The sequence below is a fragment of the Cygnus atratus genome, chromosome 3, assembly GCF_013377495.2.
Source record: "Cygnus atratus isolate AKBS03 ecotype Queensland, Australia chromosome 3, CAtr_DNAZoo_HiC_assembly, whole genome shotgun sequence".
Classification (NCBI taxonomy): domain Eukaryota; kingdom Metazoa; phylum Chordata; class Aves; order Anseriformes; family Anatidae; genus Cygnus; species Cygnus atratus.
The window spans coordinates 15,025,219-15,047,723 of NC_066364.1; the positions used below are offsets into that span (position 1 = coordinate 15,025,219).

The 22,505-nt window shown below is 39.2% G+C and overlaps 2 protein-coding genes across 9 annotated transcripts in view; one reads left to right on the forward strand and one right to left on the reverse strand.

Moving 5' to 3' along the window:
* Positions 1-22,505, forward strand: part of ROCK2 (Rho associated coiled-coil containing protein kinase 2) — a 555,405-nt gene that overhangs the window by 250,178 nt on the left and 282,722 nt on the right. The gene's annotated exons all lie outside the window — the stretch shown is intronic.
* Positions 1-22,505, reverse strand: part of LPIN1 (lipin 1) — an 80,305-nt gene that overhangs the window by 21,258 nt on the left and 36,542 nt on the right. For 3 of the 8 annotated variants that reach the window (XM_035562564.2, XM_050709458.1, XM_035562560.2), the window contains 10 exons: positions 16,417-16,617; positions 14,978-15,073; positions 13,386-13,720; positions 12,866-12,985; positions 6,979-7,108; positions 5,873-6,182; positions 4,319-4,412; positions 2,787-2,974; positions 1,676-1,769; positions 207-276 (listed from right to left, as the gene is read on the reverse strand). In XM_035562564.2, coding sequence (XP_035418457.2) covers positions 207-276; positions 1,676-1,769; positions 2,787-2,974; positions 4,319-4,412; positions 5,873-6,182; positions 6,979-7,108; positions 12,866-12,985; positions 13,386-13,720; positions 14,978-15,073; positions 16,417-16,617 — 1,638 coding nt within the window. The other 5 variants (XM_050709457.1, XM_035562558.2, XM_050709459.1 and 2 more) reach the window with 4 other exon arrangements.

The following is a 22,505-nucleotide window of genomic DNA, read 5'->3' on the forward strand; positions in this document are numbered from 1 at the left end:
AAAGTATTCACAGACCAAATTTAATCCTGTTTATTGAGCTCGCTCTTAGCATAAGCTCAGTGAATGATTATGTGTGAATAGATATAACAGATATGCAGATGCTTTTGTAAAACCACCCCTTTTCTCTGCCGTAGTAAATGATGCAACTTAATAAATGGCAGAATGTCACAGCTTCCACTCTGACTAACCTTCATATTCAATCTCACCTTTGGCAAAGGTTTCTGGAATGCCTGCATTGCCAGCAGAAGGGGACCAGCTGTTGTCCAGTTGTAGTACCTAGGCATTCAAGAGAGACAATTACTGCATTTTGTAATCTCAAGGTTCCAATGCACAACCTAGTATTTGTCACCTGGTATGTTAAACCCATGAAGCTCCTTTAACTCAGGTCAAACTCTGGCCTGGACCAGCAACAGCAGTCTCACCTTATTCCACAGTATATTCATAGGTATGTATGGCATATACTTTTCAAGAAACACAAGAGAAGCTAGATCCTTAAGTAGAAATGGTATTTGTCATCCATTCCTTACTGTACTTCATTATCACAACACGAGCTACATTTTTTACGAGCAGGTTTCGCTGTTTTTGCATCAAGGCTCTATACAAAGGTTAGGGACTGGAGTCTATACGGTTATGGTTTTGCTATGATGTGCTGAACACAGCTCAACTTACGTTGCAGACAGTAGGATTAATACAGTAGTATCAATCATCTGTCTACAGCACATGACAGTTAAGATCCTCACTGAGTACTCCTCTCTTCTCAACACATCAGCAGGCACACGAACACTACCTTCAAATATCAGAGGACTAAGGCAGGGAAGCAGTAAATGACTCACCTCAGACTGCAGAGAGGGTCAGCTATACACCTCTCAAGTTATCCTTCTCTGATGGAGGAGACAAGGTCATCATATACCAAACACATTTGTGATTAAAAACTACTGAATAAGGATGTGCTGGACACATCAGATTTTTATGAGCAATGTCTATAACTAAGGGTAGCCTAACTTCTAACTGCAGCACAATGTCATTATGTCTCTTCTACTCTAAACACAATATGTCAGCTGCAAGGGGCTGTCAAGTTAAAATACCCTCCGTAGAGCTGCATCTAGCATAGGCCATAGTGCTGCACTGCCCAGCAATATACACGTATGAAATAACGTCTCAGCCTTCCAGAAACAGAAGTCATATTGAGTGGGTGAAGTCTGACAAGTCTTGAAAAGCAATGCCTCCATAGAGGCACGTCAGCAAAAATATTCAGCTTATAGAGACAACCTGCTGGGTATGGAAGGTCTGCAAGCAGACTGCCATGTCCCTGTAAATATTAATTATTCAAATTTACTCAAGGCAAGCCTTAGCAAGTTCACAACCTATTTTATTTTTACTCTATCAACTGAGTGTGAACACTATTAGCATTTAATACTAGCTTCTTGAAATTCAAATTGTGTTAGTTAGCTGTGACAGGTCATCTGAAGCTGCTCTTTCAGTTTAAAGGAGGAAAGGTACGTAGAAGAAGAAGAACCTGAATTCACTGGAGAGCTGACTCTTTCTAGATGAATCTACACTATGAATGCACAAAACCTATTTTTCAGCTATGGTCAAATTGATCTAACACACTGAAGTACCAGAAGCAGTGTTTTTACTGCGACAGCAAGAATCATTTCTCTTGAACTATACTTACTTATTTCCAATCTTAACCACGAGGTTAGGGTCATCAATGATAGCAGGATTGTCCACAAACTGCTGATATGTTACTGCATGTTCTAAGAACTCTTCTGTTGGGGAAAAAAATGCATACGTAAATCATACATTTATAGATTCCTGGGATGAACCAACCTAAAAAATTAACTCAGACACATAGCTTTCCCACTCATAGTCTGCCCTTGACTACTAGGGTATGAGATCAGCAGTAATATAGAAGCAAGATGTTCAGAAACTCTCAATTTCACCAGATGCTGAGGGTTTCTTTGTGAGCTGTTGGGTGTCTTCCTCCTTCATGATACAAGCTAAGTAAAAGCTTAGGGATGTAACTGTGAGGAGGAAACTCAGGCTTCTAAGCAAAGTAAAGCAGTACTTTATCATCACTTCCACTGATCCTCTGTCCAAATTAGGAACAGGAACAGGTGGGCTTACATATACATAAACCCATGGGCAAAAACTTAATAATCACTTCTAAGGCTTACTGCAAAAGGAAAACATCTGTGAGCAAACACCCTTTCCACTAGTTGTGACTCCTTCCACAAAATCCCCATAGTTTACAGGTGATTTGAATAACAAACGTAAATCACAATATATTCAAAATGCTTTAATAACTATCTTCTGAACAGAAATCAATGTAGCATCAGGATCAGGTGGGTTGATGCCTCCATATTACTGCAGAATATGCATGTTTTAAACCATTTATCTTCACAGTATGCAGCTAGAAGTTTCAAGCACAGAGCACTCTAAATGATTTATCTAAAGAATTACACAAGAACCTGGAGACAGAGCAGGTGTCCCCATTTACAGATCTTTTTCATTTCTGACATGGACAGTGGAGTACTTCCTAGCTATATATATATATATATATATATTCCTAGAATACAGCAGGTTATTAAAATATGTTAAAATGAGAAGTCCCTTATCAGTTTACTGTTTTAAACCTAAGAAATTTTATGAAACTTGTCGTTTCAGGGACAGTATTTTCTCAACATATTCCTAGATACAACCGCAGGAGGGCACTGTTTCCTCGGTCAAGGATGTTAAAACTTATCTGACAGCACACGCCTGTAATTCAGAAGGTCATTCAATACCTTTGGTTATTTCTTTGTTGTCAGTAAGGCCTCCACAAAGAGAAATGGCAATGGAGGGCAAATCCCTGATTCCATCTGAGGTGCTTTCAACACCACTGTCAACACCTGAACTCCCAAAAGACTGTGGAGACTGACTGGCAGACCACGGCCCTGTGTCATTTGTGTTCTTGTTTTGTACATTATCCCCACTGAAAAAGAAGAATCACACATTCAGTCTTCACATATCCATTCCCAAATTCTCTCCCTTCAACATGCACAGCTTACATCTGATGCATACTTAAGAATACAGAAAAATAAATTTGCTTGTTTTAGCCATAAAATTTAAACAAAGTAGCATAGGCCTCAGGTAACCTTCAAAATTAGATTGCTTCTACTTACTTGCCTAAACCAGTCATGTATAGCTCATTTACATGAGAGACAAAAAATAAGACAAACTGTAAAAGCTTATTAGACAAAATAATACTACTATAAGCAGAGTTTATACTAGTAGAACTGTTCTCACATTGGAAGAAGAATAAATATAGCTTATTCTTGAATTTATATCAATTATATAAACTGGTATCTAAATCCAAAATGAAGGGTGTATATATTTGTATATTTATGTCAAATGTGTATATAAATAAAATACTTTACATATAAGCTATTAAGATCTTTAAAAATTTAAGAAACAACACAATTATATCCACTTAAAATCTGTGTATAGATGAGATCATTATTACAAAGTGCAGGCTCTTCAAGTTCTGCTTTCCAATCCATTTATATGAATGTATTTGAGAAAGGAATTTGCAATCCAGCCTTTTCCTCTATATTGCTAATCTTCCTCTGTTTTATTGAAATGCTAATATTACAACAGCTGAGTTTAAGCAAGAAAGAAAAATAAAACATGCAAGCTGCTTTAATTGTTGCTCAATGACTTTAGTCAAATGACTAGAGTGATGTGGAAAGATTAGAAATTTTAAAAGAGATTCTGATAAAGACTGAAACAAATTGGAAGTTGTATGTTTGGTATAAAGTATTTTCATACATAAATCTGTCATGCATCATTCAAAAATGATTTCCTAACATTCATATTTATAGGCGATCACCCACAGTAGAACAACGTAAGAGCAATAATTTTATGCTGTTAGCAGTAAGCTATGTTCTTCACAGTAATAAGCAAGGACATGGGGATATATATATCCCACGGCCAACTGCTCTCCCAGGGCATGTGAGTAACACTCACAAACATCAGTGTACATTACATAATAATCCACAATCAATATATGATGCTTAGGCGACCAAAATGGAAAAACAATTTTAAGCACACTTTTTAGGCCCTAATGCCAAGCCATCCGGAAGCTCTAATACAAGCTTTCTACAATACAATACTTTCTAATACAATACTTTCTACAAGCTGAGGTGAAAACAGATGGAAAATAAAGCTTTGTACTTTAAAAAGGAGGTCTCATCCAGTTCGCATGAACAGTTTAATCTAAATTTGAAAGGAAAAGAGAGCTATTTAAATAGTAGAAATATAAACAAAGGACTTATACTTTTTGGGGAAATAAAGTGCAGCAACTTCTGGATCCATGTCAGTGAGGTCATCTAAATAGACACCATCAGCACCAAGATGCCGGCTTCGTTTGTCTGTAAGGGATGGCATAAGTAAGCCTATTAACAAATATTTTCTGAGTAACAAGCCAGAATTGTTATTGCAATTTAGCTATTCATTTTAGGACTGAGAAAGAAGACAAGTTGTAACACTTTGTGAACTACAGTTGCATTGAGTGGTACTGCCAAAAGTTTCAAACCAAGTTGCTTGCATACACTATTCACGCTTCAATGACACAAACAAGACAGCATAGGACATCATTTGAGACATGCTGCAGCCTCACTGTTCCAGACAAAACCACTGGGAATTAGAAGTCAGTGGTCACTACAGGAAAACAGAAAGAGAAAAACTTTCATAAGCATTTCCACAGGCCTATTATTACTGTAAGTCAATCAAAGCATTTAATCTCCACATAATTAATCTTCAATATCGCCCTGCAAAACAGAAACAACGCAACAGGCTATCATCACTATAGTCACTACCAGACTATACCTGGGATGCTGATGGAGACAATTCACTCTTTCAAACATACAGCTGACGTGTTGCACACATGCACCATTGCAGAAGACAAGCGAGACAGCATGGAGCTGAACACAGATCTTCTGTCTTACACTAGTACCAACATGCAGTGCCACCTCTGTCCTGGTGCTGCTGGTAAGTCTAGACAGGTAACTGGTATAAGGCCAAAGTTCATTTGGAATTCATTCTAAAAGCCCCAGCTTCTTGCTGTCACGATTTCCAACATGAAACATCACAAAAGCAATCAGAATTTTTTTTTTTTGTCTTCAGAGACATTCAAAAGCATGTGGAAGAGGCTAAAAAACTCGTATGTTTACTGATAAAAAAACATCTGCACAAATCAGGCTTTTATAGAGCTTTCATAATTATAGAATAATTAGAGCTCTAAAACATAACATTTGTAAGTAAATTTCATGTGAAAATTTTAACATTTGGAATAAAATAACATGGGTATAGATCCCAAGAATTTGGAATTTGGAAGCAGAAAAGCAGACAGAATTGTATCTCGCAAATTCAAAACAAGATGTGTACCAACTAAACACAACTACTGAAATTGCTTATGTAAAACAAAACTACCTTAATTTACAGCAAATCTGTTGTTCATGCAAAATACATATTACTACTTTGTACACGAATACAGGGGTTCAACAACTATCCATCCTGCAGAACAACTCCGAAAGTGGTCAAAGCAGGTGAATCAGCAGATGTAGAACAGGCTTCTACCAAAAATTAAACCTCTGAATTCATCAAATATGGAAAAATCCCCAGTGAAGGAGAACTTGTGTCTTACTACTTCGTTCCTGTGAGCTGTCTGCTCCACCACTAGGTTTTGATGGTTCTTTTAAAGTTTATTCCTTTCCAGATCTCAAAGTGCCCTAAAGGCACAGATTAATTTATATGACAATGGGGTGCTTTATCACCATGAAATCTAAAGACAAAAATCATACATATAAAAGTGCAGAATCAACAGCTTTACCTTTCTTTCTGGTAGGGGAATCTGTCTTGTCAACTGCTTGGGCTGAGCAAGCTGCAGCTTGTTTTATTTCTTCACTGGCAGGCAACGGTGCTACAGCTGCTCCTGCAGACTCTGTCTCTGGCTTGTTTGTCTCAGCTGGCAAGGGCTCAGTTTCATGAGCGGTTGCTGCATCTGCTTGTCCAAGGGCAGGTAGAGGAGACACGGTGTTAAACTCCTCCACAGGAGCACTCTGGATGACCCGAAAGTGAGTGCTTTCGGAAGGATTTACATCTACCATGCTGGGTTCCTTAGCTTTGATCAGGGAACTGGTCTGTGAGGGAAAATAAACAGACTGCTATAAAGAAATGCTCTTAAAAATGCAACAGCCAGAGTTTTACCTGTTCTGTTCAATTCAAGGATATCAGATTCTCAAGACGATCTTTGCTCCTCTCATCCCAAGGCAGATGTAAGCCTTTAACCTCCCCTTTCCTGTATGAATGCTCTGGCTCAACAGCTGCGGTAAGGAGCCAGCCACACCTGACCTGAAGCTGCACATGGCTTCTGTGCAGCATGGGAGGCAACGCTGCTGGCATGCTACAGATCCTGCCAGCTAGCAGGGCCCTCGGAAAAGCCAAAAGGCCTCAGGCTGGAGACAGGCACCAAGCCAGTGGGCTCAGCCAAGAGAGCTGCACATCTGGGCATGTGGAGATACAGAAGCGCAGGTGCTGCCGGACTTAGGCATTCAAGCAGCCAATTTTATTTTTTGTGAATCAAACTGCTAACACCAAACACCTCATTTCCATCTAAGGCCCTTTATGAATTTCAGTGATTTACCAAAGGGCATTGGGTTCTATTTTTATACTTCATTTAAGCTTCTAAGTTTTACAGGACTAGGTCTCAGGTACTTTTCCATTTTCTACCATATATCATCTGTGCTGTGAAATGGCACACAGCATTTCTCTGTATCTCCTAAGGAGCAAAATGCAATTTTCTTACATAAAATGTTACGATTTTATACAAAACAGGATCCATTCCCTCTTCAGGAGTCAGCAATAACATAAGCACATTTGCCCTATTAATAAAGCCCAATAGATGCCATCAGGAAATAAAACAATTACACTGGATACCTTTGTAGCTTGGGGTAGCTCTCCCCAGGCCCAGTGCATGTGTGGATTATTCTTCAGTCCGCTCCTGTCCGTGGGTTTACTGACTAATTCTGAATCACTTTTAGGAGTAGAAGGGCGCGAACCTGATGGGCTGAAGAAAAACAAACAAACAAAAATAAATAATTCTTATTACAAAAATACTGCAAAAATAAAAATAACTGCAATGCACTAAGCACTTTCCAAACTGACATCCACCAGCCCAAAGCATTGAGTATTTTGTATTTATTATCAGCCACATGACGGTGTGAAAGCATGGAAAAACATTTCAAACGGTTCAGGATCTTCTTAGACTGGCACTCAGAGGTCTCATCATCTGTCATTTTTTTAGTGAATGCCATCACAGAAGTAGGCTTTGAGAAGCAGAAGGAGAGGGGACAAGAGCACTGGATGTGAACATTTCATGAGGATTTTTGTGGGGTTTTTTTTCTGTGCAGAAGAGAAGAATGTGAAATGGGGATGGCACCAGCAGCAGCAGATGAAGAGATGTTAGTATTGTTATAAAGGACATGAAGTGCAGAAATGATTCACTCAGATCAACAAGACACTTTACCCTGACTAAATAATAAATTAGTCTAAGGAATCCAGTTGATTACTTCCTTTTACTGACTTGTTCAGGTCTATCTTCATACACATGTTTTTATGGAAACCAGCAGGAGCAGTGCACAAAGAATGTGAGCCTTCCCAGTGGAAAAATATTTAACTGTTTGTTTTGCTGCCTATTGGAATATGAAATATTTAATCACTTATTAGTAAATTATCAGTTTGTAGCACATTTTTAATGTGGTGGAGTCAATAATATGATGTCAAGTTAGCCATTAATAAATAATGATTCACTGATTTCAAGGGCAAAATGAAAAATCCTAATTATTTGTTCTGCCTGTCTACGTAATGCAAGTCCTAGAATTTCTCCTGGAAACTCCTGAAGAGAGACCATTATTTTTATTTGAGCCACAGCATTTGTGGCTGTGCGAGCCAGACTTTGGTATACTAATACAATCTTGACTTAAAAACTACAAGGAAAAAAAACAATCCACATTTGTGAATCAAAGGTCCAAAGCTGAGCTACCTTCACTGTTAAAAGGCTTTCTACGTTTAGTCTAAATTCTTCATGTTTGATTTATACTTTCTTCTAGATAAACTGAATACCCAAAACAGCGTTGTTCTCTCAACATAAGACAGTTTTGCAGAGCTTGCTCAGGAATTCATTCGTCATAGGAAAATAATTACTTTACACTAACATAAAGCAGTTTTTAGAAACGTGTGAATTTCACATCTGAATGTTAGCAACTTAATTATCTACATTATTGCTGGTTTTTAGATTTGTTGCAGTAGCATACACCTTGAATAGGGGCAAACACAAAAACTCTTCAGCTACAAATAATTAATTTATCTAACTAAATTGTTAAGATTATAAGAGGACCTAAAAACACCTTTCACAGTGGTGCCCAAGAATTTCAAATATTTATTAGTCCTTAGGATATCACCTACCATTTGACAGATGAAAGAATCGATGGAATATGTTGTAAAAGGCATTTCAAGCTCTTAGGATTCAAGATATGCCTGTTGGGATTTTCAGCACCTTTTACATATCCCACTGACAGATCTGTAGGATTTCCAATACCTTGCATGCATCTAGGGCCCACTGAAAGTTTGGAATATAGGAACATGGGAACTTCAAAAAGTCTCAGCCAGCTATAATACTTCTACTGCAACTTTAAGCCCCCAAAATCTAGCTTTAAGGAAGTGCTGTCACCACACAAACTAATCTGTGCACTACATACATTTTAACCTTCCCAATGCCTACTGTTTACTTTGAAAAATCTCCAGTTTAGGCTGTACGATATATTCATCTCAAGTTCACTTACCCAGCCAGATAACATGAGAGAATAGAGGCACTACTTCATTTTGGGCTAGAAACTCTGTAGTTTGCAGTGAGAACACAGACCACACACAGAGTGGGGCAGGGAGGAACTCTGCCTTTTCCAGAGTTTTCTCTGAAAATACAATTTCCCTGTACACACAGTTAAGTGGGGAAGAAGCTGGTGTTACTCAGCACCAAGAACCATGATATGTGTTCCCAGCCACACACACGTAAGTGCCAGAAGTAGTGTACATTAACACAGATAGAGCTCTTCTCTGAGAAGGCTCCTGCCACAAAAGGTTGCCCCATGATCCAGGCACCAGTCTTGGTTATCGGTTCACAGAAGATACAGCTCAATATAACCACGGTAAATCAGGAACGGGGTGAACGTCTAACCCCACAACATCACCCACTCTCCCAAAGCAGCGTATACACCAGAGTACATGCTATCTACTGAACTTTCAACTCAAGCACAATTCACATTCTATAAATAATCTTATACAACAAAATACAAGATTTGAGAAGTAGCAGCACGTTGGATCTTCAGAATTGTTTTCAGCTGATTCCTCGTTGAAGCTTACTGCACAATACTAATGCAACCTCAGGGTAGACCATAATTATCACTGTAACAGCATCTTAATTTAAAAGGTCCATCAAATCAGGCTACAAACATGCATCCACTAGGCAAACAGTGTAAATTATGTTCCTGCCTGTACAAAAGGATACTAAAGCATTCTTTGTATCTTCTGGAAGACAAGCTGGAATTTCCTATGCCACCCATTAGCATGGAGTTGGTGGCTTCCCACTGTGAGCTGTTCTACCATTACAGAGAAATAAATACCTTTGCTTTTCCTTCATATGCCATATTGTTGTTTAACACTCAATAGCTACTCTCTCCACCTAATACCCTTCTGGAACAGCAACAGTTTATACATGCAGATGGCAATTATGCCTACTACAGTCTTGCTTGTTTACTTCCTGTTTGTATAGTTCTGCTTCCATATGTGATGCCAGATGTCTCCTTTATCTGCTCAGGGACTATTTCAGCTGCTATTTCCTTCATACTATTGCCACCAAAGTAAAAATCACACTGAAGACTAATAAAGCTCACAATCACATTCCTTCAATTTTCTTTGCTCCATTAGTTCAAATTAAATCTTGGATTAATGTGACACTTACACTAGGTGTCGATAAAGCTGAATACCAAGTCTGTGCAGGATTTGCAACCCGGTGAATAGTAACCTGTACAGACTTCACTGAATCAAAGACTCAGGGGTTTTATTTCTTACATCACTGAGACATTTGTATCTCAGGCTGAACTACGCCTTGACTTTCATGCAATTCCTCTGTCCTTAAGTTAGGCACTGGCCCAACCAAAATTCTCTCACCTTCCACAGATTGCTGCAGACACTGCAGATCAAACTAGAGCCACCAGTCCTGTCAACGCTGCATGAGAAAGAAGGGCAACCTCAGCTCAGTCATTTAGACCAGCACATCCAATTCATATCCCATAAACACTGAATATTTGTGTCCCAGACTTATGTGTTCCTTCGCACAACCTCTGCATGCCCTGAATGTAACCTGATGTCAAAGACAGGAACTTGGCCTGTGGCTGGCAGCTCTGCAGCAACACACCATGCTGATCTCAGCAGTGTTTCCTACTGAAAGCAAAGGCAGCAGTGTGACCTGAAGAAGAGTTCTGCCTTGACTAAAGTCAAATAAACTAGGGAAGCGGCCAGAAGGAAAGAGGTTTACCTCATGTACATAACACAACAGTAGCTGAGAGCCTCTGAACTTCATTTGGGGTGGCCATAGCAGGGTTTCTTACTTCACAGAGGAAAACAGTTACAGACACAGAGAAGTTACTACAGCACTTTAGCTGTATGTCTACACTGCAGGACTCCTGAGCAAAGTTCACAGAGCCATACAGGAGACATCACTGCTCCAGGCCTGCACTTGTGCGCCTGCCCTACCTTCCCATTACAAACACTGAGGAGAATGTTCTTGATTACCCCAGGGTCTCACCTCAGCTTGGTGCTGCTACGTGGTCAGGCTAAAGAGAGCAGATCTACAAGCTGGGAAACGCTCAAGATTATCAGTTTTGATACAGCCTTAAGCACCTAGTATGGCATCAACGTTGAGATAACAACCAGCTTAGCTCAATTTATTACTCAAAGCTTCCCGAGCACTAAAGGAGAACTGTAGAGGTCATGTTCAGACACATACTTTAGACGGTTTAACTTAGTTGCTGTAATGTCTACACTGACTTAATGGAGAGAAAGGGCCTGGCTGCAGAACCTTGAGACACCTTGAATTTAAGAAATTATAAAAATGTCCGTACCCACTTTCAGCTCTGTAAAAGAGAGTCCACAGCCAAAGGAAGCCAACACTACAGCGAGGGCACTCGAGTTCTTCCTTTTTGTTTATTTGGTGTTTTTTTTGATATCACGTTAATCAACTTCAGTTTTAACCCTGGTTTGCTTTGTCCTGATTTTACATTAGCCACCCCCTTTCATTGTATGATTCATCAAGGCAACTTACCTCCCATCAGTGCTCACAAAGAAGCAAGCAGAGGACATGGTTTTCAATGTCACTTTTTCTAAAAGTGTCTGGGTTAGCAATAAGTGCAGTTATAAGTTCAGCAAAGTTCATGTGAAATTAATGTGTCAAAAGTGTATAAATGTGTTAAAAGGATTAAAGAGCAGCACAGAAAAGAGGGAGAACAACTGTTCTACCTGTCTGGAGGAGAAAAGTGAGAAGATTGATGAGGACAAGAGTTAGATAGGCCTCCATCTGCCGGAACAGTGAGAAGAGAGGATTGCCCTGTGCAATCTATAGGCTTACTGGACAGCACAACATGTTGGTAGGAAAAAAAACAGGGTGTCATTATTCACAAGTGCTAATTAACACAAGCTCTTTGTGTATTAGCTACATGAATGCGTGAATCTAGAGTTTTCAAAATCCAGGATATCGCAATTCAAAAACAAACAGAATGTACAGTTCAAAGAGCCACAGAAGGGGCAAGGTATTGACACATGTTATCACCAAACTAATGAAGCTGATCTCATTAAGCTCTACAGTCAATGGAGAAAGCTTCTTCTGGAATGCAATTCAAAATATCTAAATTAAGCCCTTGCTCTGAAATCATCTCCTTGCTCTCATTTCTTCCAGTCCTCACGCACAGAGGCAGTGTATTGAGGTAAGACTTACAATAAAGTCTTATAAATACCGCCCCACTCCAACAGTCTTTGTGAAGATGTGGGGCACGTGCACAGCCGCATAAGCACACACTCTTCATTTAGATTATAATGCAGTGTAACTGACATCAGGTGAAGAACTGTCCATTTTTCACAGTGTTCCACAGACACAAGAAAGGAGATCCAAACTGATCTGCTTTGACATTAGATGATCTTTAAGGTCCCTTCCAACCCAAAGGTATACACATGCACACAAATGCACATACAGGAAAAAGTACGCAAGTTACTGTATGTGTTCTTTCACATAATAAATGTTTTCTATCTACCATTGCAATTCATTAGATTAGCTTTAAAAATGGACACAAGAAGCTCATACTCATATTCATTAAAAAACAGTATTTTTATACATCAGCTCTGATTTTGCAAGGAGTATACACAAAGTACCGAATATTTACGTCTGCACTCACTGAAGTCCTTAAAAGGTACGTGTATCAGGCAAAAATTCAGCTTTCATAAAATGATCTTCCTCTCTAAAGTATTTATATGCAAGCAGTGAAATCAACAGATATAAATATTGTTTAGAATTTGTGGGCTTGCACTTGTATGTATGCATTTGTTGAATCAACGACAGAGTTAACCTGAAGTTGTCGGACGCCATCTGATTTCATCTAGCAGCTGACAGTGACCATGTTTGATAACAAAATTTTCATAAGACTTCATACAGCACTAGCATAAAAGAAATTAATGGAAAGAGGACAGCAATCTAGAACTGTACTATCACAAAAATTACCTTTGAAGAGGAGACCATTCTCCATCTGAATGAGGATAAGACGAAGACTGAGAATATGTAGAAACTACAGGAGCCTTTATGTCAGATACTTCATCAACAAACACATCTGGAACAGGGATCCTAGGTACAGGGAAAGACATGACATTTAAAAACCATACTTGATTACTCAACTGTTACATGCTCCAGGGGAAAAAAAGCAAATGAACAACAAAAAAAAAAAAACCACTAGTGCAGAAAAGAATTAGTCTAACGTGAACTAAAGAGATAAAGAGATAATTGTTATCTGATTCACACCTTCCAGTGCACAGCATGATTGAACACTGTTTTTGTTTTCAGTGTCATTTTCACTATTTTTGTCAGTGGCATTCCTGATAGCTTTCTAGCCCAAAGCTTTTTCTTAGAGAAACATGTTCATCAACCATGTGTACTGACATATACAGAAATCACTGTCAGAAGGTACAGAATAGAACATAAACCTAACATTAGGTTTCTATTACGTATCTCAATTCCGCTGTAATACCTTGAATTGTCCAATGGTTCCTTTTCTTCCTCAGAGCTAATCTCTATAGGAAACATGTCTTCATCTTCTGACGTGTCTCCATTGTCTTCTCTTTTTAAGCTGTCTATTTTATGAGTTGATTTCCTCCTCTTTTTCCTCCTTTTTTTCACAGAGTTACAAACTGGAGATGTTTCAGTACCAGGCTGGGATCCATGAGCTTGGGGCGATACTTGTGAGGATGCACTGTTGTCCAGGTTTCTTATCCTGTCAATAGAGTTTCTCTTCAGCTGAGCTTCCATTAAAGCAGTTCCCTCAGATATAATAGGGGATGTAGAGAGATGGTAAGGAATTACCTCCTGAGAAAGTAAAAATCCAAAGCATGCAACATATTAGTTCCTCTGCTAGTCATAAATCTAGTTTTAAATTCTATGCGCAATCACTGAAAGTCATTTACTCTTCAGAAAAGTAGCTAAGATCTGGCATCTGGATGCTCAGCATGATCCTATTGCACATGGCAATTGTTCCATAGCTGCATCTCCCTAAACAAGCCAGGAACAATACTCTTAGCAAAGAGGATCTAATATTAGCCAGTTTGTGTCATGAGTCTCTATTCACCTGATGCCAGATACAGAGCAGAAACAAAATCCTACTTTTTAACATGAACATTTTGTAAAATCCAATTCTCCTTCACGACTCAGAGGAAGATACTGGTCAAGGTAGGTCAGCAGTTTATAACTAGGTCACATGAACATTCTCTTATGCAGTAATATATGTACACAACTCTAGACACAAATGGAAACATTTCTAGCTTTTTTCAGTCACCAAATAACTGTTAGCACATAGAAGACTTTATAAAGATATAGAGATGAAAACACCCCATAGGCAGAAATCTCACCTGAAACCAGTAGTATTGTACTCAGTAGAAAAATTTGAACATTCATCCCACTTTGGCTAGTAACAAAAATTATTGGGAATATCTGAAGCGCAATGCCTTTAAAGGGCTTTTTCTATGTTACATTACATTACATGTGAACTACTCAAAACTAGTATGACCATAACTTACAAAGACTAGTACTTAATCACACAGCTCAACAGCAGCATTCTCCTTTAAATGTAATTCCACATGAATAGTAGTTGTAAGATCACATCTTTGGTGAGTACCAGAATTACTAGAATTACTCTGTGCGCAGAAGTTGAGAAGGCATGTGCACTTTATATTGGCAGTCTGCTGAGCGTATGCGTTCAAAGCAAATGTTTCTGCAAAAAACAGGTCCATGGGAATATCATCCTCTGTTGCACATATATTTGGATCGTATGAACTGTGTACAAGTTATTCTGTTCACACACTGACATACATATAAACTTTGATATTTTTAGTTATGTGACTACTTTCTTCAGATTGTTCCAACCTCAGCAACTCAAAAAAATAAATAAACATATATATTTATCTATAAAAGCTGTATGGTATTGAATTTCCATAGCCGAAAAATGTCCAGAAACTTTCAAAATTATAAAATGGATAAAGATATGTTCTTCAACAAAATTCCTAAATTCAAAACTGACTTTGATGAGTTAAGCATTGAATTTTAACCAACTAAAATTTTGACTCTTACCTTATCATTATCCATCTCCTGAACAAAAAAGGCCTCTCCATTGTCTCCTAGTTTCATGTGCAAATCTACAGCCTCTCCATTAATTTCTATGTCAACCTGGAAGAAAATAACATTTTCTTTAACTGGAAATAAAGTTTATGGTATAGTTTCTGTTCAGCTGTCCTACTATTGTCACAGGACAAATGCTTCTCAGAGAAGCATAGGAAACCTTGTAATAAACACAAACTCCTCTGTTTCTCTCCTCACCCCTTCACAAGGCCATCAATTGTCAGTATGTTGTCCTAATTTGTTCAGCTCACCGGTGTCTTGCTCCTCTACTCAGGAAGGTATATATCCATTACAGAAAGTCCTGAATCTTTTTAAACGTAATTCTGGATGCTTCACTCATCACATAAATCTTTTCTCCCTTTTAATGCATAGGCTAATTTTGCATCACGCAAAAAGTACTTCCACTTGGAAATTCTTAATATCCTGCCTTTCAAATTCATTAGACAGACACTACGAGAAGCACAAATAAAAACTGATTTATATTCTCTACAGAATTCACATATTGATTTTTTTCCACACATCTACCTCAATGCTGTACAGCCCCAACCATTTCCATTTCTTCTCAGGAGGATCTCTCTCTTTGCCTATAACCATTTTTTGCCACAAAATCCATTTTCACGGTATATTGGGGGGCACTTGGACAACCCTACATTTATGTTGTATTTCAGGACACAGGATATTCTTGGCATATTAACAATTTCAACTTTTATCCATCCTAAATATTTGTATTGCTTTCTAATTCATGTAAAAATTGAACAATGTTCATGGTGACACTTGAATCTTTCTGCTGAACAATTACAGCTACCATCAGAACTCAGACTATATGTAGTTACACAATATTTCCTAAAATAATCTGTCTTGCTTTAGTCACTGGCAACTTCTCATCTGATATCATGTTGCCAGGTCATTCAGCTTGATTACATTTATCTAAAGTCCTCCCAGCTTTTTCTAGCTTCAACTGACTTTAACATTCTGTTAATCTGAAAATATTACTTCAATATTAATTCCTTTTTTGTAACTATCAATACATGTGTAAAACAAAGGAGTCTTAATACATAGTCAGTAATGAAATTGAGTACATACCCAAATTAGCACATTCAAAATTTTGCTCTACCGAAAATAAATCACGTAATTATTTCTTCTTTAATTTTTATTACAAATGTCTTTTGTCTATTACAATATCTTACATTGTCTATGACAATGTCTTACAAATTACACTTTGAAATGCAATAATCTGTAACAACCATTTTAATTGAAGCTTCCCTCAATTTGAGCACATTGTAAAGACTGTCTAAAGAAAACCTTGACTAGCATACCACAAAACATTCAGTAACTCATGCCGTTCCAGTCAACCCACAGACAGAACATACCAATGGTGTGCATTTTCTTACCACTTTCTCCCTAGAACGTAGAACTCCCATTTTCCCAAAGCGTACATGGAAGGGGGAACACTGAAGATTTCCATCCGGCTGACGTACAACGATTATATCTATACATCCCGACAACGTGGCTGGGTTTAGTCCCTTATAGAGCTCCTTCACAGTTACAAACACTTGCCCTGCTAACTGTCCGACGTAATTCATGGTTTGGACCTGAAAAGCAAAAGATAAACAATGTTTTGTTTCCTGCTTTATATTTTAGAGACACTTGAGACCAAGATATTTCAGATCCCAGCAATGGGTTTTTCTTCTGTTTCACGAATTAATAACTTCACATAAAATCAGGATTTCTGACCTGATTTATTTTCAGCTGACGTGTAGAGAGCTACTGAAAGGCAAAGGTAAAAAGAGACCTTTTAACTCGGAGAATTATACAGCTTTCAAAAGTTCATAAAATTAATTGCATTCAAAACCTCTGTCAGACTTCTAGACTCTGCAACTCATAAAAGTTTCTAATTATCTCTGAAGAGAAAAGCATTACTTCCAAAATAACATCTCCTCCTATCAATTATTGTGCTCTCAGCATGGATATACTTTTCTTGTGTATTTCTACAGGCTTTTAAGGGCAGGGCAAGTGAATGGTTTCTAATTTTCCACTACATTAAAGGCAAAGACTATTCTCCCATTTTACGGGATTTCTCCAGTTAAAAGATTATGATAAGTCAGACACAAAATGGATACACGTTAAGGTTTGACAAGCAACCTTCACTCTAGAACTGCCAAACATTAATGCAACTTTACCATTCTTTTAAAACAGACTTTTAGTATCAGCAGGTTTATTAAAAATTAGGCATGTGCTGATGGATGAAATGATTGGTTGGCTGGCTTTATTTCCCCTGCTCATGGATTTGTTTAGCATAGTCTCCCACTTCTGCTCTGTTAATGCACATCCTGTTTATGCTCTGTTAATACACACACTCCCCTACACGAGACAGGGCACATACTTAGGCACTCAAAAATTCAAAAAGTCTTTTAAGGCCTCTCAGAATATGAACGAATTTGAGCAGATACCCTCCAGAACACCGGGGACTTTTAATGTCTATTATCTCCCTTATTTTTCCAATGCTTCTTGCAGATTCTGAGCTACTGCTTTCAGGGAAGTCCTTATGCACTCGGTATAACACATATGCTTCACATCCAAGTTCTCTGCTGAGCTGTACATCACCTGGAAATTAAAAAAAAAGAGACACTCGCAGGGTAGGCAATGGTAAAACTCCTGCTGATGGGCATGAGAACAGAGCTGAGCTCAGAGCCTGAGAGACAGTCCCTGCACTGAGCTCACGCATGGGTTAAGCAGCAGCATCTGCAGCAACACAGGCTCCCTTTCAGCTCTGTTCTCTCAGAAACAACAAAAAGATGCAAATGTGAAATGCTGTGAAAATAGCTCCAATTTTTAGCAGGGATTTTTATTTAGAAACAAACAAACAAAAATAATAAAATGAAGGTACTACCACGGAAAATTGTAAAGTGAGGAATTGTGATAATTAAGGCTGGTCCTTTCATGCATAACTGTTCTAATTAATTAATGATCACCTGTTTTGTTTTGTTCTTTTTCCAGCAGTCCCTCCACATCAGATGAAACAAAGCTTTGTTTTCTTCTGTGTTTCTATGGCAATACATAAGCGCCAGGACACAAACCATGTTCTGAAGGGAGAATTATTTATGTTCCTTTGGGCTTTATGTAGTCGTCACTACACTGCTGCTGAAAGTGATGATGCTCTCCCCATTTGACAGTTGGGAAATGGAATCTCAAAAAGATTAAAACTAGGCACTAACTTTGGAAACTGAAGTGACTTTTTCAAAGTATTTAGCATTACAGAAGATGCTAACTGCTGAAAGAAAGATCCCTAAATACTGCTTGGTGAAGCGTTTCCTCACAGCCCATACTCAGGCGTCTAGAAAGTGCCACCTACTGAAAAGCCAGCATGGGAAAACTTCATGGCAGGAAGAGTCATCATATTCAGTTCTCCAGCGTTCAACTAGCAGCAGCACTGCTGGGCTCCTACAATTCATACATTAGTAACATACTTTCCTGAATGCAAATCCAGCAGTGAGCTGTTTCACAGAGAACCTTAACTCATGACACACCCTATGCTGTGTCACAGACTCACAGAACAACAGGTCGGAAGGGACTTCTGGAGGTCACCTGCTCCAAAAGGGTGCTCAAAGGAGGGTCAGCATACACCAGCTTGCCCAGGACCTTGGTCCCACTGAGTTCCCAGTGTCCTCAGGATTGAGATTTCACAGCCTCTCCAGGCACCTGCTCCCATGTCTGACTGTCCTCACAGTGACAATTTTCTCCCTAATATCTCATCAGAATTTCCCAAGCTGCAACTTGTGTTCATTGCCTCTTGTCCTGTACCCACGCACCTCGAAGAAGATGCTGGCTCTGTTTCCTCTGTACCCCCCAACAGGTAGCTGCGTACCCTGAAGACAAGCAAAACGAGCTCTCCCTGCCTCTCCTAAATGTCAGGAGCTCCAATCACCTAATTATTTTGGTAACCCTCATCTGAGCTCTTTAAAAAGCAGGCACCACACGCACAGACCTAAGTTCAGAAAAGAGCCTCCAGAGTTAACAGATGTAAGCAAATTTTTAAAATCATCTTTGCTTTGGAAAAATACTTCAGTTTCTATGTGGCATTTTTCTAACCTAAAGCAAGAAACAGATTTCTTACTGAGCTAACATTAAACTTAAAGATGGCTACATTTAGACTCAAAATTACACGGTGTAGGTCACTCCTGTTAATGCTTGGTCTGCATACACAACAAAATTTCTAGGTGCAGCACGGCCACAACTTCCTTTTCCTTGGTGGATAAGGACCTGCTGGGACAGCACATACACCCCACTCTTCAGGAGGGTTATAGACAAAACAAAACAAAACAAAGGGCTCATGCTTCATCCCAACAAGTCACACCAGCAGGTCTCCTGATCTCCTAAGCAGAGACTTCTGCAACTATTCTTGCTCGTGATAAATCTTAGCCACAGTGCCTGCCCTGTCTCAGGACACAGAAATTATTTTTATACCTGTGAATTCAAAATTAGACGCTACCCTCTGAGGCCCGCAGGCACAGCACTGCTTGCTTCCTCACAGGGGAAGTCCTTCAAAAGTGCCACGTCCAAAGGGCCAGCCGGTGGTGGACACTCCTGTCAGGCTCAACCTGGCCTGTGCAATAAAATCACCACAGAATTAAAACAGACTGGCAGTTAAATCACACAAGCCCCGTTTCCTCAGGAAAACACACAAAAATTATTTTATATTTCCAACGTAGGGAACAAAAGATGCTGGAGTTTTAATGCGGGATAGGTCAGAAACAGGACTGTGAGGGGGGTGGGCCCTTTGGCCTAACTTTTACACAAGCCAATGAAAGCTGAGATTGTTTGGAGTCTGGAGTTTTCAAGTTTATCCCCTGAACCTAAAGTCAGCCCATATTATGTCAGTACTCCAGGAAAACAGCATTCCTCAAACCCCGGCGAGACTGCATGTGGTTTTGGAGCAGCATTTTACTCCGGCTGCTCCAAGAAGTCTTTTACTTACTAACCAGGCAGCAGCAACTCCAGCAGTAAACACGGGTTTACGTCATGGCTTTAACCCCCACTGCCTGCTTCTTAATTAGACTGAATTTAGCAAAACTTGGTTCTCATACCATCGAGGCAAGCTAGTGGACAAAGCATAAAATATTTTCCTGTGCTGGGAAAATTCAGAATCTTTCTGATCTAAGCTTACAGCAAGTGAGAGCAGTCTGTACAGCTTCTGTCACGATTATCAAATGCGCTGAGTCTCCTCGTCTTTGCCAGTAGACTGTCCACTGCCCTACATTATGCATCTATTATGAAATTGGAAGTACTTTCTAGTATCATTTTTTATGTCAAATTAACTACCATCCCCTGCCAGAAGGCTCAGGAAATTTCCAACCCTTTTGAATGTTAAAGACAGCAGTCATTTTTCAGATTTGATCATCTCGTGGAAAAATAAGCAAAAGATAAATAGCTAGGTGTAACTTACTACTTTACAAATTTATTAACTTAGTAAAGAGTGACCTAACAAAGTTAATTCTTCAAGTCCCTGCTCTACTGGATGCCATGTTTAGTTCAAATGCACCACCATCTAGATCATCTGCTTCTTCCATACAAGTACCCCAGACTGCCATAATTCCACTGGAAAAGCTGGAAATTGTAACCTTCCTGGCCCATTTTTTCCAGCCCAGCTCTTCTCCACACCATTTCCAGTTTCTTTGCTTTATTTTCTACAATAAGACACTGACAGTTATTGGAATCAAAGATATCTTTTGCTTTTGCAAGAGCCAGCATTTCCTCAGGTGCCACAACACAATGAATAATGGATCTCCAAAAGACATCTGAATTATTTTGGGATATGGGTGCTATTTGACATGCTCCAAAGACAGACAGCTTTTGAAGAAACGTGATTTAGGTAGCATGCTATAAGGATAACTAAAAACTGGAACACACTGGAGCATATGAAAACTCCAGTACAGAAAATTTTGAAACCAGGACAGACAAACATCTGCTGGGACCAGTTCAGGATGAGGCAACCCTCATCTTTGGGACAGAGATTGTCACTGTGCCCATGTCCAAACCACATCACACCACAGATACAACCATTACCATTTGGTCAACAATGAATCGATTTAAACTACAAAACCTGCTTCTGGTACATTTTTGGCACACCAGCAGTTCTCAGGCACACAGGCCTAGCAGTTAGTCCATCAGCAGCAGCAGTAGTTAAGGTGCACTGGAGACCACTCCCAAGACCAGCTGAGATGCAGTTGCCTTCTTTTAAAGGTTAAGAGAGCTTCATAGAATAGCTGTGAACAGCGTGTGCTCACTGGTCCAGCCGCCAATCACAGCCTTTGGCACCATTTCAGTCATTAGCATGGAGGTAACATTTAGGTCCCTTCCAACCCTTTTGCCAGGGCTCTGCAGTCCAGACTGTGCTCTGGTTTTGCAGGCCATGAGAGGAACATTTGCAGCTATGGTAAATGTAACACAAACCAAATGGGTTTTATGTTACAAAGCTCAAGGAAAAACATCAGATACAGACATATCTTTTGGTTATGCTTTTAATACATTAGGTCATGATGAGACCCTGGTCCACAACTGAGGCACAAAACAAATCGACTTTTCCTGAGAACTTTTCCTTACAACTTGCAAAACGGTGAAAGGGAGCCAAAACTAACGAGCCAGTGTTCAGTTAAAATAAATCACTGCAGCTCTGCCTCTGACGCTGAAACGATGACAGCTTTACAAGCCTGGTCCGTCTGGTCCCCTGGTCTGCCCTTGGTTTCTGTTTTGAAGATGTAAAGCTTGAGAGAGACTGGACTGCACTTGGGGATCAGACTTTGGCCCCTTTCAGTGAATTATTCCACTCGCAAAGTAAGTGGCAACATTTAAGAGACTCCTAGGTAAGTGCTTACTGCTACTGTTTTATTATGCACTAAACATTTCTTTCCTTGACTCTGAAGCAATTCAGTCTGTTTGCAGTGTTGAACACCAACTCCCTCTACAGCAGTTAATGGAATTCTTCTATTGCCGTATTCTTTACTGTGACAAACCTTATCAGAGCTTACATTCTAAAAAGATTTATTATAAAAACATAGGGAAGAGAAGGAAATATTTTAGATAAAGATTCCCTAGAGGGATTTTTTTTCAAAATTAAGATAAACCCTTCATGTCTGTATAGCAGTCACAGTAACGACGACTTCTTAGCTACAAAAGTTCATAAAAACCAATGCTCTACTTTTTTAAAAGAGGCATTTATATTCATTAGTGAATGGTCAGCATCTTGTGAAATCACCAGCGCTGTGTGACTATCACAGTTAAACCTTTTAATTTCTGGCTGGAAACTGAAAATCATTAGTAACTTTTGAAAGCCTTTTTTCTTTACTACCTTGTACACCCAACATCGATCCAACCCAGGGTCACTGCCATGAATCTCAATCCCACTTTTTTGAATAAAATCCCTGGCAGAACCGAAAAGTTGCACCTGTCTCTCTCAGAGCAAAATCAGGGCCTGGATTTACCT